General features: G+C 58.4%; 2 protein-coding genes across 4 annotated transcripts in view; both read left to right on the forward strand.

Annotated features, from left to right (window-relative positions):
- Positions 1–4,909, forward strand: part of SHC2 (SHC adaptor protein 2) — a 33,716-nt gene extending 28,807 nt beyond the window's left edge. For 2 of the 3 annotated variants that reach the window (XM_027546717.1, XM_027546719.1), the window contains exon 13: positions 699–1,397. The gene's annotated coding sequence lies outside the window, so the exon portion shown is untranslated. Of the gene's footprint in view, positions 1–698; positions 1,398–4,690 lie in introns of those variants that run through there. The other variant, XM_027546718.1, reaches the window with a different exon arrangement.
- Positions 4,910–4,999: 90 nt separating this feature from the next.
- Positions 5,000–8,779, forward strand: C2CD4C (C2 calcium dependent domain containing 4C). The gene is made up of 2 exons (XM_027546720.1): positions 5,000–5,342; positions 5,933–8,779. Exon 2 carries the CDS (start codon positions 5,970–5,972, stop codon positions 7,230–7,232), a length of 1,263 nt encoding a protein of 420 aa, XP_027402521.1. The 5' UTR covers positions 5,000–5,342; positions 5,933–5,969; the 3' UTR covers positions 7,233–8,779.
- The last annotated feature ends 3,735 nt before the right edge of the window (positions 8,780–12,514 follow it).

The following is a 12,514-nucleotide window of genomic DNA, read 5'->3' on the forward strand; positions in this document are numbered from 1 at the left end:
GCAGAGGCAGGCTCTGGAGCGGGGGTAGGGGGCAGGAAGCTGGGAGCTGGGGGCTCAGCTCGTGGAGGGAAACAGGCCGTGGAATTTCCCCAAAGGCTGAGAGGCCTTCTGGGCCAGGTTGGGCTGCTCTCTCGTCCCCATGACAACAGTCTCTTCCTGCCTCCTCCCTCTGTTAGCGCTGGCCTGCTCCCTGCCCCCAGCCAGGCCCAGCTGTAGGCAGAGACAGGGTTCCCAGCCTGGGGAAGGGCTCCAGGGATGGAGGTGGTCCTGCGGATCACCTGAAATGATGCAGTGCCATGGACTGTGTATGTGCACGTGCCAGGGTCTGACCTGTTTGCCTTCTACACCCTGAGTTGTTTGTGACCCGAGAAATAACACCGATGGCAGTAATAATCACTGCCTATGCAGAAGTTGCTGTGTCCTGGCCCTATGCTCAGACCCTCCCACATCTGTACTAACTCCCACGCAACTCCCAACAGGCACTGTTAACAATGTTCTCATTTTGTGGAAGAAGCAGTGGCACAGAGAGGTTACCGGGCAAGACCATGGAGGAGCTGGGACTTGAACCCTGGCCCTCCACCTGAGGCTTGTCACTGGGTCACTTTGCTACCTTGTAACTGAGGTCTGTGACACCTGAATCCAGGTCTCCTGTTGCTGTCTCTGCTGACCCTTGACCTCTGCTTCACTTTCTTCCCCAGGTGATGGTTCTCAGCCTATGGCTTCTGTCCCTGCTCCCCAGATGCTCCTGTTGTGGCCTTAGGGGCCCCTCAGCCTTTCTCTGGACCCTGGTCAGGCCGGAACCGCCGCTGTCTCTCCTTCTTCACCTGGGTCTCAGGAGTCTTCCTTCTCTAGCTGGTCCTGGGGCTGGGATGGGTTACCCTGGCCAGGACACGGGGTGCATGATCCCTCTCTCTCACCCCTGCCTGCTGCCACCTTCACCTGGAGTGAAGATGTATGTACCAAAGACAGAACCTTTTCTCGCCTTTAAAGAAAATATATCGAAAAGCAGCCATCCGCCTTGGAGCCTGGCCCAGGTCCCCGATGAGGCCAGGGGGCACCATTTTCCTTCCTGGAGGGTCATCAGCTCACCTCCTGGGGAATGAAGGCTCCCAGCTCCCTGGCATGCAGACGGGCTCCCGTCTCCGCTGGGCTCAGATCTTCCACCTGAAAAATCGGAGCATAGTTGTCTTTTGAGGGTAGAATTGAAGCGCTGTGGGTCCTCAGGCCGGGGCAGATGAGGGTGTTGAAGTGGGTGAAAGCCTTGGGCTGATGGGGTCATCTGTCAGCTCCATGACCACTGACCCGGGAGGGGGTTGTTGTGAGGCCCCTCCCTCCCAGCTGTCAGCCTGGACTGGATGCTTGGAATCTGTTTGTAATTAAACGTGGGAATGACCATGTGGTGCGTGAAACCTCCTGTGATCTACAAGGCCTCTCGGGGTGGGGACCCTCTCTGGGTAGATGTCATCTTGGGGCGGGGGTCCTCTAGAGGCAGGGGTCCTCTTGGGGCTGGGGTCCTCTCGGGGTAGGGGTCCTCTCTGTGTGGGTGTCATCTCAGAGCAGGGGTCCTCTCAGGGTTGGGGTCCTCTTGGGGTGGGGGCCCTTTTGGGGTCAGGGTCTCCTCAGGGTGGGGACCCTCCCTGGGTGGGTGTCATCTCATGGTGGGGGCCCTCTTGAGGTGGGGGTCCTCTTGGGGTGGGGGTCCTCTAGAAGTGGGGGTCTGGGGTCCAGGGAAGCCAGGGCAGCACCAGATTTGGCCCCCCAGGGCTGGGGAGGAGAGAGCCAGGCCCTGGTGTGCCCCTGCTATGGGGAGAGAGTTGGGGGCAGAGTCCCCTGACATTTTGGGACCCTCGATTTTATCCCAAGAGAAAGCACACACCAACTTCTCTGTTAAATATCCACCCTTCTCTTTGGAAACACCTGAATTTATCTCCCGAATGCTACAAACCTGTGGACTCGAGATACTCCAGGTATCTGGCAAAACACTGCTTGTTTTCTTCTCCAAATTGTTCCTGACTTGTCCTGAAGGATGGTCTGGCTTCTCAGTCTCCCAATGGTTCTCATCCTCATTTCTTGAGAAGCACCCAGTTCTCACTCTAGCCCCTTTATCCACCTGAAAGCACCTACTTCTACCACATGCCCAGCTTCCTGCGCTCACTCCGACTCTCTGCTCCTGACCTTTCCTCACATGATGTCTCCTGTCCAGGGAGACCCCCATCTCTCCCCAGGACCCTCCTCACAACCCTCCCACAAACATGGAACCTTCCCTCCCAAGGGGGTACCAGTCTCACCACTGGTTGGTGTTACATCTCTGCCCAGGTTCTGGGGAGGGGCTTTGCTTTCTTTGCTGTCAGCAGGCCTGCTCCAGGCCTGGGGGGATCTGGTAAGGGTGTGGGGAAGTAAAAGTCACTCTGATCTGCCTGTAAGTAGGGTGGAAGCGATCATAAGGCAGAGCAAGATAGGGGACTCTGATGCCCTGTTTCTTACTTCAGAGATCTGGAGACAGAGCTACCAGTCTATCTGTCCATCCATCCACTCACCCATCCATCCGTTCATCCTCCCATTCATCCATCCATCCATCCATCCATCATTCACACTCCCATTCATCCATCCATCCACCCATCATCCATTCATTCACTCTTCCATTCATCCATCATCCATTCACTCTCCCATTCATTCATCCATCATCCATTTTTCCATCCATCCATTCACCCTCCCATCCATCCATCCATCCATCATCCATTCACCCATCCATCATCCATCTACTCATTCATCCGTCTATCCATCTGTTCACTCACCCACTTTTCCATCCATCGTTTATCAGTCCGTCCACCTAACCATCACATCCATCCCTCTAACCGCCCATTCATCATTCATTCCACTGATTGGTCCATGCACCCACACCCCCATCCTCTTATCTTTTAATCTTCCTTCATGACTTCCTCTTATTGACCAAGACCCCTGGTGGATATCCCCTGGTGGATAATGGAGATGCAACATTACCAAGATAGACCCACTCTTGTGGAGTTTGCCAAAACCCATTCATCAGCAGGTCACCACTAAGTGTATGATGACAGCTGTGGGAAGGAATGCACCTCGGAACTTGGGGGTCCCTAGAAATCCAAGTGGGTTTTTTTGTGGGGTTTCTGGAGGATGAGCAGGGAGGCCCAGAATGAGGAGGAGAGATCTGGGCCGAAGGCATGGCGTGTCAAAGGCCCCAGGTGTGTGGAATACAGCTTTTTTGAGGGACAGAAGGATGGCCAGAGGTTGGAAGGGAGGTCAGACGGCAGTGGAGTCGGGGACACAGCTGGGTGCAGCCTGGTGCCAGGGAGAGCTGCCTGGGGCCTTTTAAGCAGAGGTGGTAAGAGTCCCAAGTAGGAGTTGTGCTATGGGGACAAGATGGGGCCAAGAGACGGCTGGGAGAAGGCACTGGGTGGGGGGTGGGGGCTACTGAATAAACTCACTGCCTCCTCCCCAACCCAGCTGGGAGGACAGACCCTACCCCAGCGTGGCAAGGACATGTGGAGAGTGAAACCACAGTACCAGGTCAGCCTGTCAGCAGGACACCTGAGCCGGTCAGCTTGCTGTCCTGGGCCCCTGTGCTGGCGCGGACAGTGGAGGAAGGTGCCTCACTGTACTCGGCATTGCTCTTCCCACTGTAGCACTCACTCATTCTGGGCCACCACTTTCCTCCTGGGCTCCAGGCCCAGCAGGGGCGATGTACATGAATGGAATAACTTCTCAGAGTAACCGCGCTCCTCATGAAAGCTGAAGCTGGGGTTCCGTGAGCTCTGTCTGGCTGTGATGTGGGGCAGGCAGGGCAGGCTTCCTGGAGGTGGCAGTGAGGTGATGCATTCATTGGTACCTGCCTACTTTGTCAGCCTATGTGGCCACACCAGCGCTGCCCCTAGAACAAACGGTAGCGGGCTGGATGTTTGTTAGGTGAGCAAAGTTGAGAAAAGCCTCTTGAGGGAGCCTCACTTCCCCCATCTGGACAATGGGACTCTGAGCCCCACCTCACTCCAAGGTCAGATGGAAGAGCTGGAGGGGCTCCACCCAACTCAAGCTCAGCCTGCCCCTGTCCCCCTCGTGCTGTTGAACCAGTGGCCACTCCAGACCAACCCTCATCCAGCTCCAGCGATGATGATCGGGACGTGTCTGGAACATGGGTGGCTCCTGGGATATCAAAATTTAATAAGGTCCAGGCATTCCCTGCTGTGTGTCGGTCCTGATAGGTTATCTTGCTGGACTGGGAACTGGTCAGTTGGCCTTGTGTTGCAGAGGGGAAACTGAGACTGGGAGCGAGGAAGCTGTGAGCAAGCAGGGGAGCTGGGGCTGGCAGATCACAGGGTGGCCTGTGGGATCCTGAGGGATGCCCGTGGTTTTGGGGCTGGCATGCCTGGGTCTCCTGGTCTTGCCCTTGACAGTTTCCCCACCTGCGAAATGCATGGGGGACTATCCTCTCATCCCAGGGGACTATCCTCTCATCCCAAATCACATTTTTCCTGTTACATTTTGTCACGGGAACCATCAAGCCTACAGTTACTATTTACCTGTGTATTTCTGTACTGGTGTCCTCTTGTCCTCCTCCTTCCCCCTGGGACACATCACAAAGTTGACAGCTGCATCCAAGCCACAGCACTCTCCCCAGCGTCCAGTAGGTGCTTAACAAACCTCTCTCCATGAAATAAAGGAGGAGCACCCTGGCCGGCTCCTTGGATGGCTGCACTGAGAGGACCGAGCGTCAGAGGCTAGTTCCGTATTTCTAGAAGGACAGCTTCACCTTCTTCATCTGCAAACTGGAGACGGTCATGGACATATCCACTGGTGCTTGTGACAGTGAGTTGGGGCGAGAATGTTAAGAGCCTGGCACTGAGAAAGTGCCCAGTAATAAATTCAACTGCGGTTATTATTACTGCTATTCTTTTACTCGTCATCGTAAGTCTGGAAAGATGCTCACCAGGGAAAAGGCCCGCAGACGACCTGCGGCAGGAGCCTGGGGTTTCCAGGGGCGCCAGCCAAACGACCACCTGCCTCTCTCCCCGCTCAGTCCCCCGAGTCGCGGCGAGGCTCCCCTGTGTGGAGCCGCGGGGGGCGGGGGGCGCTGCGCAGACGGCGCAGACGGTCCCCGGGCGGGCGAGGCGGGGGCGGAAGGCGGCCGTACTAGGAGGAATACGGCGGCGCGGCGGCCAGCTGGGCGGTTTCCCGCCGGTGAATGAGTCCGACTGCGCTGCCGCCGCCGCCGCCCGACCGAGGCTGCGCCCGCGTCCCCGCGCCCCCAGCCCTCGCGCCGAGACCCCGGCGTGTCCGCGGGCCAGCCAGCTTCGGCCCCCGCCCCCGGGCAGGTGAGTTCGGGTCTCGCCACGCTCCGCGGGGGCTGCTAGGACCCCCTACGCGCACCCCAACCCCCGCCCCCGGCCGAGTCCCGCGGGGCGGGGGGGAGGGTGGAGAGGAGGGGAGGGGTCGGCTCGCCGCGCCTTCAGCCCCCAGACTCACCTCCTCTCCCTTCCCCCACCCCGGATACCCGGACCCTCAACCTGGGAGAAGCCACAGGTGGGTGGGAGCTTGAGGGGGGGCGGAGCTGGGACACCCAGGGGTGTCTTCTTTGTGCACTAAGAGCGGACCCCTTTAGAAAGCGCTTTTGAGATCCTCAATACAGGGGTCGGGGCAAGAGTGGAGCCGCTGTCCCCTGGGGGCTTCCCTGGAGACAGCGCCGCCCCCACCTCCCAGGCCCGGCTTCGGTGCTTGGAAGTTAAGCGCGATTCCTTCCGGGAGGGTAGACGAGGGGCGAGCCCACCCCGCCCCCGTGCTGGGCCGCAGCGCCTCGTCACCTCGCTGGCCCCCACAGGGCTCCCTAGGCAGGTGCCGCAAGCCCTGCTTCCAGCCCCCGGGTGCCGGGGGGCCTGCCGCTCCCGACCCCCGCTTCTCTTCCCAGGCTTCGCAGATCCCTTCTGGCTCCTGACTGCGCCCCAATGAAGAAAACCAACATGTGGTTCTTGGAGAGGTTTCGGGGATCGGGGGAGAATGGAGCTGCGGGGGGCGAGGGTGGGGACAAGGCCGCCAAGGGGCCCCTGTACAGCAACGTGCTCACGCCAGACAAGATCCCGGACTTCTTCATACCCCCCAAGCTGCCCGCCGGCCCCGCCGAGCCCGAAGCGCAGGCCGAGCTGGGGCCCTCGACCTCGGAGCAGAACCTGGCCTCCGCCGCGCCCCGCCGCGCCCCCCGGAGCCCCCGGCTGCCCGCCAAGCTGGCCGCCGAGAGCAAGAGCCTACTGAAGGCGGCCACCCGGCACGTGATCCAGATCGAGAGTGCGGAGGACTGGCCGGCCGAGGAGACTGCCACCAACGCCGACCCCCAGGCCCAGGGGGCGATGTCGCTGCCCTCGGTGCCCAAGGCCCAGACGTCCTACGGCTTTGCCACGCTGGCCGAGAGCCCCCACACGCGGCGCAAGGAGTCCCTGTTCCACAGCGAGCACGGGGCTCTGGCCCAGGTGGGCTCCCCAGGCACCCGGCGCCGTCGGGGGGGCGTCAAGGCCAACGGGGGGGACGGGGGGCCCAGGGAGGCCGGCGGCACCCTCATGAGTCCCGGCCGCTGCGTCAGCGGCGGGGAGAGCGACACGGGGTCCTCGGCCGAGTCCTCACCCTTCGGCTCCCCCCTGCTCTCGCGCTCCGTGTCGCTGCTCAAAGGCTTCGCCCAGGACAGCCAGGCCAAGGTGAGCCAGCTCAAGCACTCTGTGGGCCGCCATGGCTCCCTGTCGGCCGATGACAGCACGCCGGACACCAGCCCCGGGGCCCGGCGCCGCCTGCACCGCAGGGCCACCCCGGAGCCCGGCCCGGAGTCTGGTCCGGCTTCCCGCGCGGAGCACGCCGTGCGCATGGGCCCGCGGGGCAGCGTGCACCTGCTGGCCGAGTACGAGGCGGCCCAGGCCCGCCTGCGCGTGCGCCTGCTGGCAGCCGAGGGCCTTTATGACCGGATGTGCGACGCCCGCAGCATCAACTGCTGTGTGGGCCTGTGCCTCGTGCCGGGCAAGCTGCAAAAGCAGCGCAGCACCATCGTCAAGAACAGCCGCCACCCAGTGTTCAACGAGGACTTCTTCTTCGATGGCCTGGGTCCGGCCAGCGTGCGGAAGCTGGCTCTCAGGATCAAGGTGGTGAACAAGGGCAGCAGCCTCAAGCGGGACACGCTGCTCGGGGAAAAGGAGCTGCCCCTGACCTCCCTGCTGCCCTTCTTGTAGAGACCCCCTGCCTCCCTCGGGCCGCGGAGACCCCGCTCCCTCCCGGGTCCTGCAGGGGAGGCCACGGCCACGCCCCCTTCCGGACCCTGCAAGTGAGCCCTGTTGCTGCGGCCCCTTTTGGGGGTGTCCTGAGTCATGTTCTTTTCCAGGGGTTACTTGAGAGAGGGCTGCTGGGGAAAAGAAAGGGCCAGCTTGCCGAGCTGAGTCCCTCTATACCCCAAGTTTCATGCCCCCACCGCAGCCAGTCACTGATTCTGGAGTTCTGGAACCTGGGCTGGGAAGTAGCAGAGGCTGACCACAGACCCAGAGACTGCGGGTCCTGAGGACCAGGCAGGTCTTCTCTGCCGCACGAGTGTCCTCCTGCCCCAGGCCCGACGGACGCCCCCTAGAGAGGGGTGCCAGGCAGTGTGGGGCCCTATGGGGCTGTGGGAGGACCCCCTCCTGCCTTAGGCTGTCTCTGGGCAGCCCTCAGTCCTCCCAGGCTCCGGAGGTGAGAGCCGGTCAGAGGATGCCACCCGGTCTGAGAGCCACTTCCGGGCAAAGACAGGCAGCTGAGGAGGAAGTCCCAGAAGAAGAGGAGAATGATGGCTCTGCCCCTCAAGTGGGACAGCCCTCCATCACCTTCTCTTATCCGGCCCTGCAGCCCTGCTGGACGTCCAGAGCCTTCAACCTCTGGAAGGCTAGCTCAGATCGTGCCCAGAGAGCAGCACCAGCTGGTGGCCCCTACTCCTTTCTGTCTTCGACCCCTCCTGAGCATGGTCCTCAGCAGCCCAGGAAGTGCTGTTTAGGAACAGACGGCTTCCGCTTTTACTCCACTGGTGTACATAGGTTCTGGCTAGGGTGGGTGGGACAAGGGGCGGCTGGGGAGACCTTGCTTGTGGCTTTTCATGCTGCTAACACAGCTGCATGGGCTTAACTGTCCTGTCAGTATGTGTATCCTCAACTGATTTTTGTGGCTCAGCCAAACAGAAATGACACACTCTTAAACAGGGCCTCCTGGGCTGCCTGCTGGGTGACGATGGACCAGGCTGGTTTGTGGGGATCCTGGAGTCCCCCTCCCAGTCCAGAAGTTGTTCCCCCCCTCCAGCTCTGGGTTTCCAAATTACCCTGGGGGAGGGGTGAAGGAGCCGGGGCTGGAGGGGAAGCACACATTCCCTTCTGCACACCTGGTGAGACATACTCATGCCCTTGAGCCTGAGACTGAAGGCCCCTGGCGCTGGGGTCCCTAGCTGCGCACCCTCTGGCCTCTGTCCTCCGCCTGCCCCTCAGGCTTTCTGGTCCTGGGGACCACCCAGGCCAGGCCTGTGGGCAGAGAAGGTGGACAGAAAGCCCCGCATGGACTTAGATGCTCAGACTTGCCGCCCCCTTCTCTGACCCCAACCGCTCCCACCCCCTGCTTTATCCCTGGGGACCCTCATTTTCTAGGCCCCCGCACTGTTTGATATCTCTGTGTTTGAAGTTGACTGTGGGTACATCTTGAAGACATCCTCCCCCAAGTGTTTGTTTATAAATGCTGTTTTTAGTGCAATAAAGGTGTTTTGGGGATGTGGGGGTGGAACTCTGCTGGCTTTGGTGTTTAATAACAAGAGAGGAATTTTGCCTTGAATTCCAGGGAGGGTGGCAGAAACCTTCAAGATCCGTAAAGGCCTCCCCACCCTTTCATACCCAATGGGGCTCTCCTGCTCCTGGGGGCGGCACAGAAGCAGGACTGCAGCAGGGCAATGTTCCCAGGGACCCTCATGCCCTGTTATAAGGACACCTGCATGCAGGCAGCGCTCTCACCCCCTGAGGCCATGAACGTCCCCCTCACAGGTGCAGAGACTAGCCGTCTGGTTGCCCACCCGAGACAGTCTGGCCACACCCTCAGCCTAGACGTGAACCCGTACCCTCCCTGCAACCACAGGCAAGAGAGATGCCAGGGCTGCCCCTTCTGTGCTCTGTCCACTTGGGGACAGGGCAGCTAGGGAGGCTCCAAGCCATTCACGTCTGTGCCTTCCCACATCTTGTTCTCTCTGCCTGGAATGCCTCCTACCCCCACGCCCCACCCCCACTCACCTGCTTTCAGACTCTAGTTGACGTGGCACCTCCTCCAGGAAGCCTCTCTCTGCTGTGTTTCCCTTCCCATCTCAGCTCATAGGCCATTTGAGGTCCTGTCTGTCCCCAACTCCAGGGCCTGCAGATTTATCTCCCTGAAAGGCCATCTCCAGTCCCAGGGAACCTACTGACAGCATGTGGAAAGCTGTGGCCTGGCCTGGTCTCTGGACTCCTGCAAGGTTGCTGGAGAACCAGGGAGCTAACAGTGAAGGCCCTAGTGTCCCAGCCCTTCCCCCTGCTTTCCCTTGAAGAACCGCCAGCTTTTCCCACTTGTGTTGACCTCACCTTCCCCCACCCCCTTGGGAAGTGGTGTCCTTGACCTGGGAGGCGCAGCAGTGCTTGAGGACCCAGCAGTGCTTGCCCTGGGGGGCAGGCAGTGCTTGAGGACCAGAGCAGGTCTGCAGCCCAGGACTGCTCAGCCTTCAGGAGTGTCGGAGCTGTGGCTGGCATGGGTTGCATTTGCTCCATTTGACAGATGGGAAACTGAGGCCCAGGGCTTGGAAGCAGGCCAGCTGTGCCTTCATTGATTCATTTTGCAGGGCTGGGTGCTTCCTGCACAGCGACTGCTCTGGGGGTGAGGGGTGGGCAGCTGTGCCCAAGCAAGGACCACACTGGGTTTTTATGATGGGATGCCAGGGCTCAGGGAACCAGGACAGAGTCCTTTCATCATGCTGGGGACAGAGTTGGGAAGGACAGGGCGTCTGAGCCACAGACCAGAGGATACATAGTGTTAGTGAGGCTGCTCCAGAATGGGGCCCCAGCCCAGCCCTGGGGTGGCCCTGTGCTGCTCTGTGTCCTTGTCACCCCTTCCTCTTCAGAGCCTGTACCAGCATCCATCCTGGCCCCCCTGCTCTGGTCATGGCACCCAGTTGGGACTGGGTGGCCCTACCAGGTAGAGTGGGTTACAGGGAAAACAGGCGCCTTGGAGCCTCCAATCCCTGGGCTGAGAGGGATATGTTGACTGCCTGTTGTATACTGCCAACAATGCAAACCTTGCAAAAGCCCTGCCAGGATGCCTCTCTCCCCATCACAGGGGAAGAAACCAGAACAGAGCAGGAGGAGGGGACACGACAGCCCCCAGGACTGAGTTGTGTCTCCCCCTACACTGGTCCCTGGCATAGATCTCCAGTATAGGGTGCTGTCTCCTGCCCTGATCCCCAGCCCTTTCCTCTTGTCTTATCCTGGTGGGGCCCAGAGCTTCAGGGCCTCACCATCACCAGGAGGCTTTGTGCAGGCTGGGGTCCTGAGCACCCCCACCTGCTGACAGCCCACCAGATGAGCTGCGCTCACCAGGCCTGGTTGGGTTCCAGGATGTGTTGCCAGGGCAACCGGGCACCGTCTTGCCTCTTCCCCACCAGCCACTTCATGGGTGGGCAGCTGGTGTGTGAGTGTGTGTGTCATGTATGCGTCCATGCACATAGCTATGGGCGCCCTGGGCACATGTGTAACTGTGTGCTGTTGCCTCTGTGCATACTGTGTGAATGTTAGTGTAGCCACGTGCACATGAGAGTGTAGCTGTGTGTGCACACGTGTCACAGCGTGGGCATAAACATGTGAGTGCGTATGTGTTAGCATGCATGTACTTGCACATCTGTGTGTACTGTGTGTGTTTGTCTCCATGTGTGCACCCTGTGCATGTGTGTAACTGTGTGAGTACAAGTGTTGTCGTGTAACATGTGTGGCTGTGCACATGTGTATTGTGTGTTCATGAGTGTGCACTGTGGCCACTGTGCCTCAGGCTGCCCCTAAAGATAAAACAAGATTCAAGAGGACCCCCTTCTTCCCCACCTCTCTCCACGCTGGCTCCCCACTGGAAATGCCCTCTGCCACGTTCATTCCATCTTCCTTGAGGTCTCAAACCACTGTCTCTTCCCCAGGGCAGCCTCCACCACAATGAGGTCATTGTTGTTCAGTCGCTCAGTCATCTTCGACTCTTTGCGACCCCATGGACTGCAGCACACCAGGCTTCCCTGTCCTTCACCATCTCCCGGAGCTTGCTCGAATTCATGTCCATTGAGTCAGTGATGCCATCCATCCATCTCATCCTCTGTCATCTCCTTCTCCTCCTGCCTTCAATCTTTCTCAGCATCAGGGTCTTTTCTAATGAATCTGCTCTTCATGTCAGGTGGCTAAAGAATTGGAGCTTCAGCATTATTCCTTCCAATGAATATTCAGGGTTGATATCCTTTAGGATTGACTGGTTTGATCTCTTTGAAGTCCAAGGGAATCTCAAGAGTTTTCTCAACACCACAGTTCAAAAGCATCAATTCTTCGGCATTCAGCCTTCTTTCGGTCCAACTCTCACTTCCATACATGACTACTGGGAAAACCATAGCTTAGATTAGATGGACTAATCAAAGTAGGATTGCCTACTTTGTAGGCAAAGTAATTTCTCTGCTTTTTAATAGGCTGTCTAGGTTTGTTATAGTTTTTCTTCCAAGGAGCAAGCATCTTTTAATTTCATGGAGCCCAAGAAAATAGTCTGTCACTGTTTCCATTGTTTTCCCATCTACTCACCATGAAATGATGGACCAGTGATAAGATGCCATTATCTGAGTTTTAAGTCAGCTTTTTCACTCTCCTCTTTTACCTTCATCAAAAGGGTCTTTAGTTCCTCTTTACTTTCTGCCATAAGGGTGGTGTCATCTGCATATCTGAGGTTATTGATATTTTTCCCAGTAATCTTGATTCCAGCTTGTGCTTCATCCAGTCTGGCATTTCCCATGATATACTCTGCATATAATTTAAGCAGAGTGACAACATACAGCCTTGATTTACTCCTTTCCCAATTTTGAACCAGCCCCTCCTTTGAATCAGAGCCCCCCTTTAGTATTCCTTGTTAGTGTCATATACAACTTTGTGACATTGATTTGATCAGAATGGTCTGTTGTTTGCACCTGGAGCATCCCAGTGCTCAGTTCAGTTCAGTTCAGTCGCTCAGTCACGTCTGACTCTTTGTGACCCCATGGACTGCAGCACACCCTCTTCCCTGTCCACAACCAACTCAGACCAGGATACAAATGAAGGTGCATCAACACTCTCTCCTTCCATCCTGGAAAGTCCAACACTTTCCTACTCTCAGGAGGGTGGTGGGCATCAGGGGCCACCACTGGCACCAGGCACCTGATCTGGTGCAGATCACAGAACCTTGCCCCTTTCTCAGAATGGAGCAAAGGAGGAGGAATCAA

This window comes from Bos indicus x Bos taurus, chromosome 7, assembly GCF_003369695.1.
Source record: "Bos indicus x Bos taurus breed Angus x Brahman F1 hybrid chromosome 7, Bos_hybrid_MaternalHap_v2.0, whole genome shotgun sequence".
Lineage (NCBI taxonomy): Eukaryota > Metazoa > Chordata > Mammalia > Artiodactyla > Bovidae > Bos > Bos indicus x Bos taurus.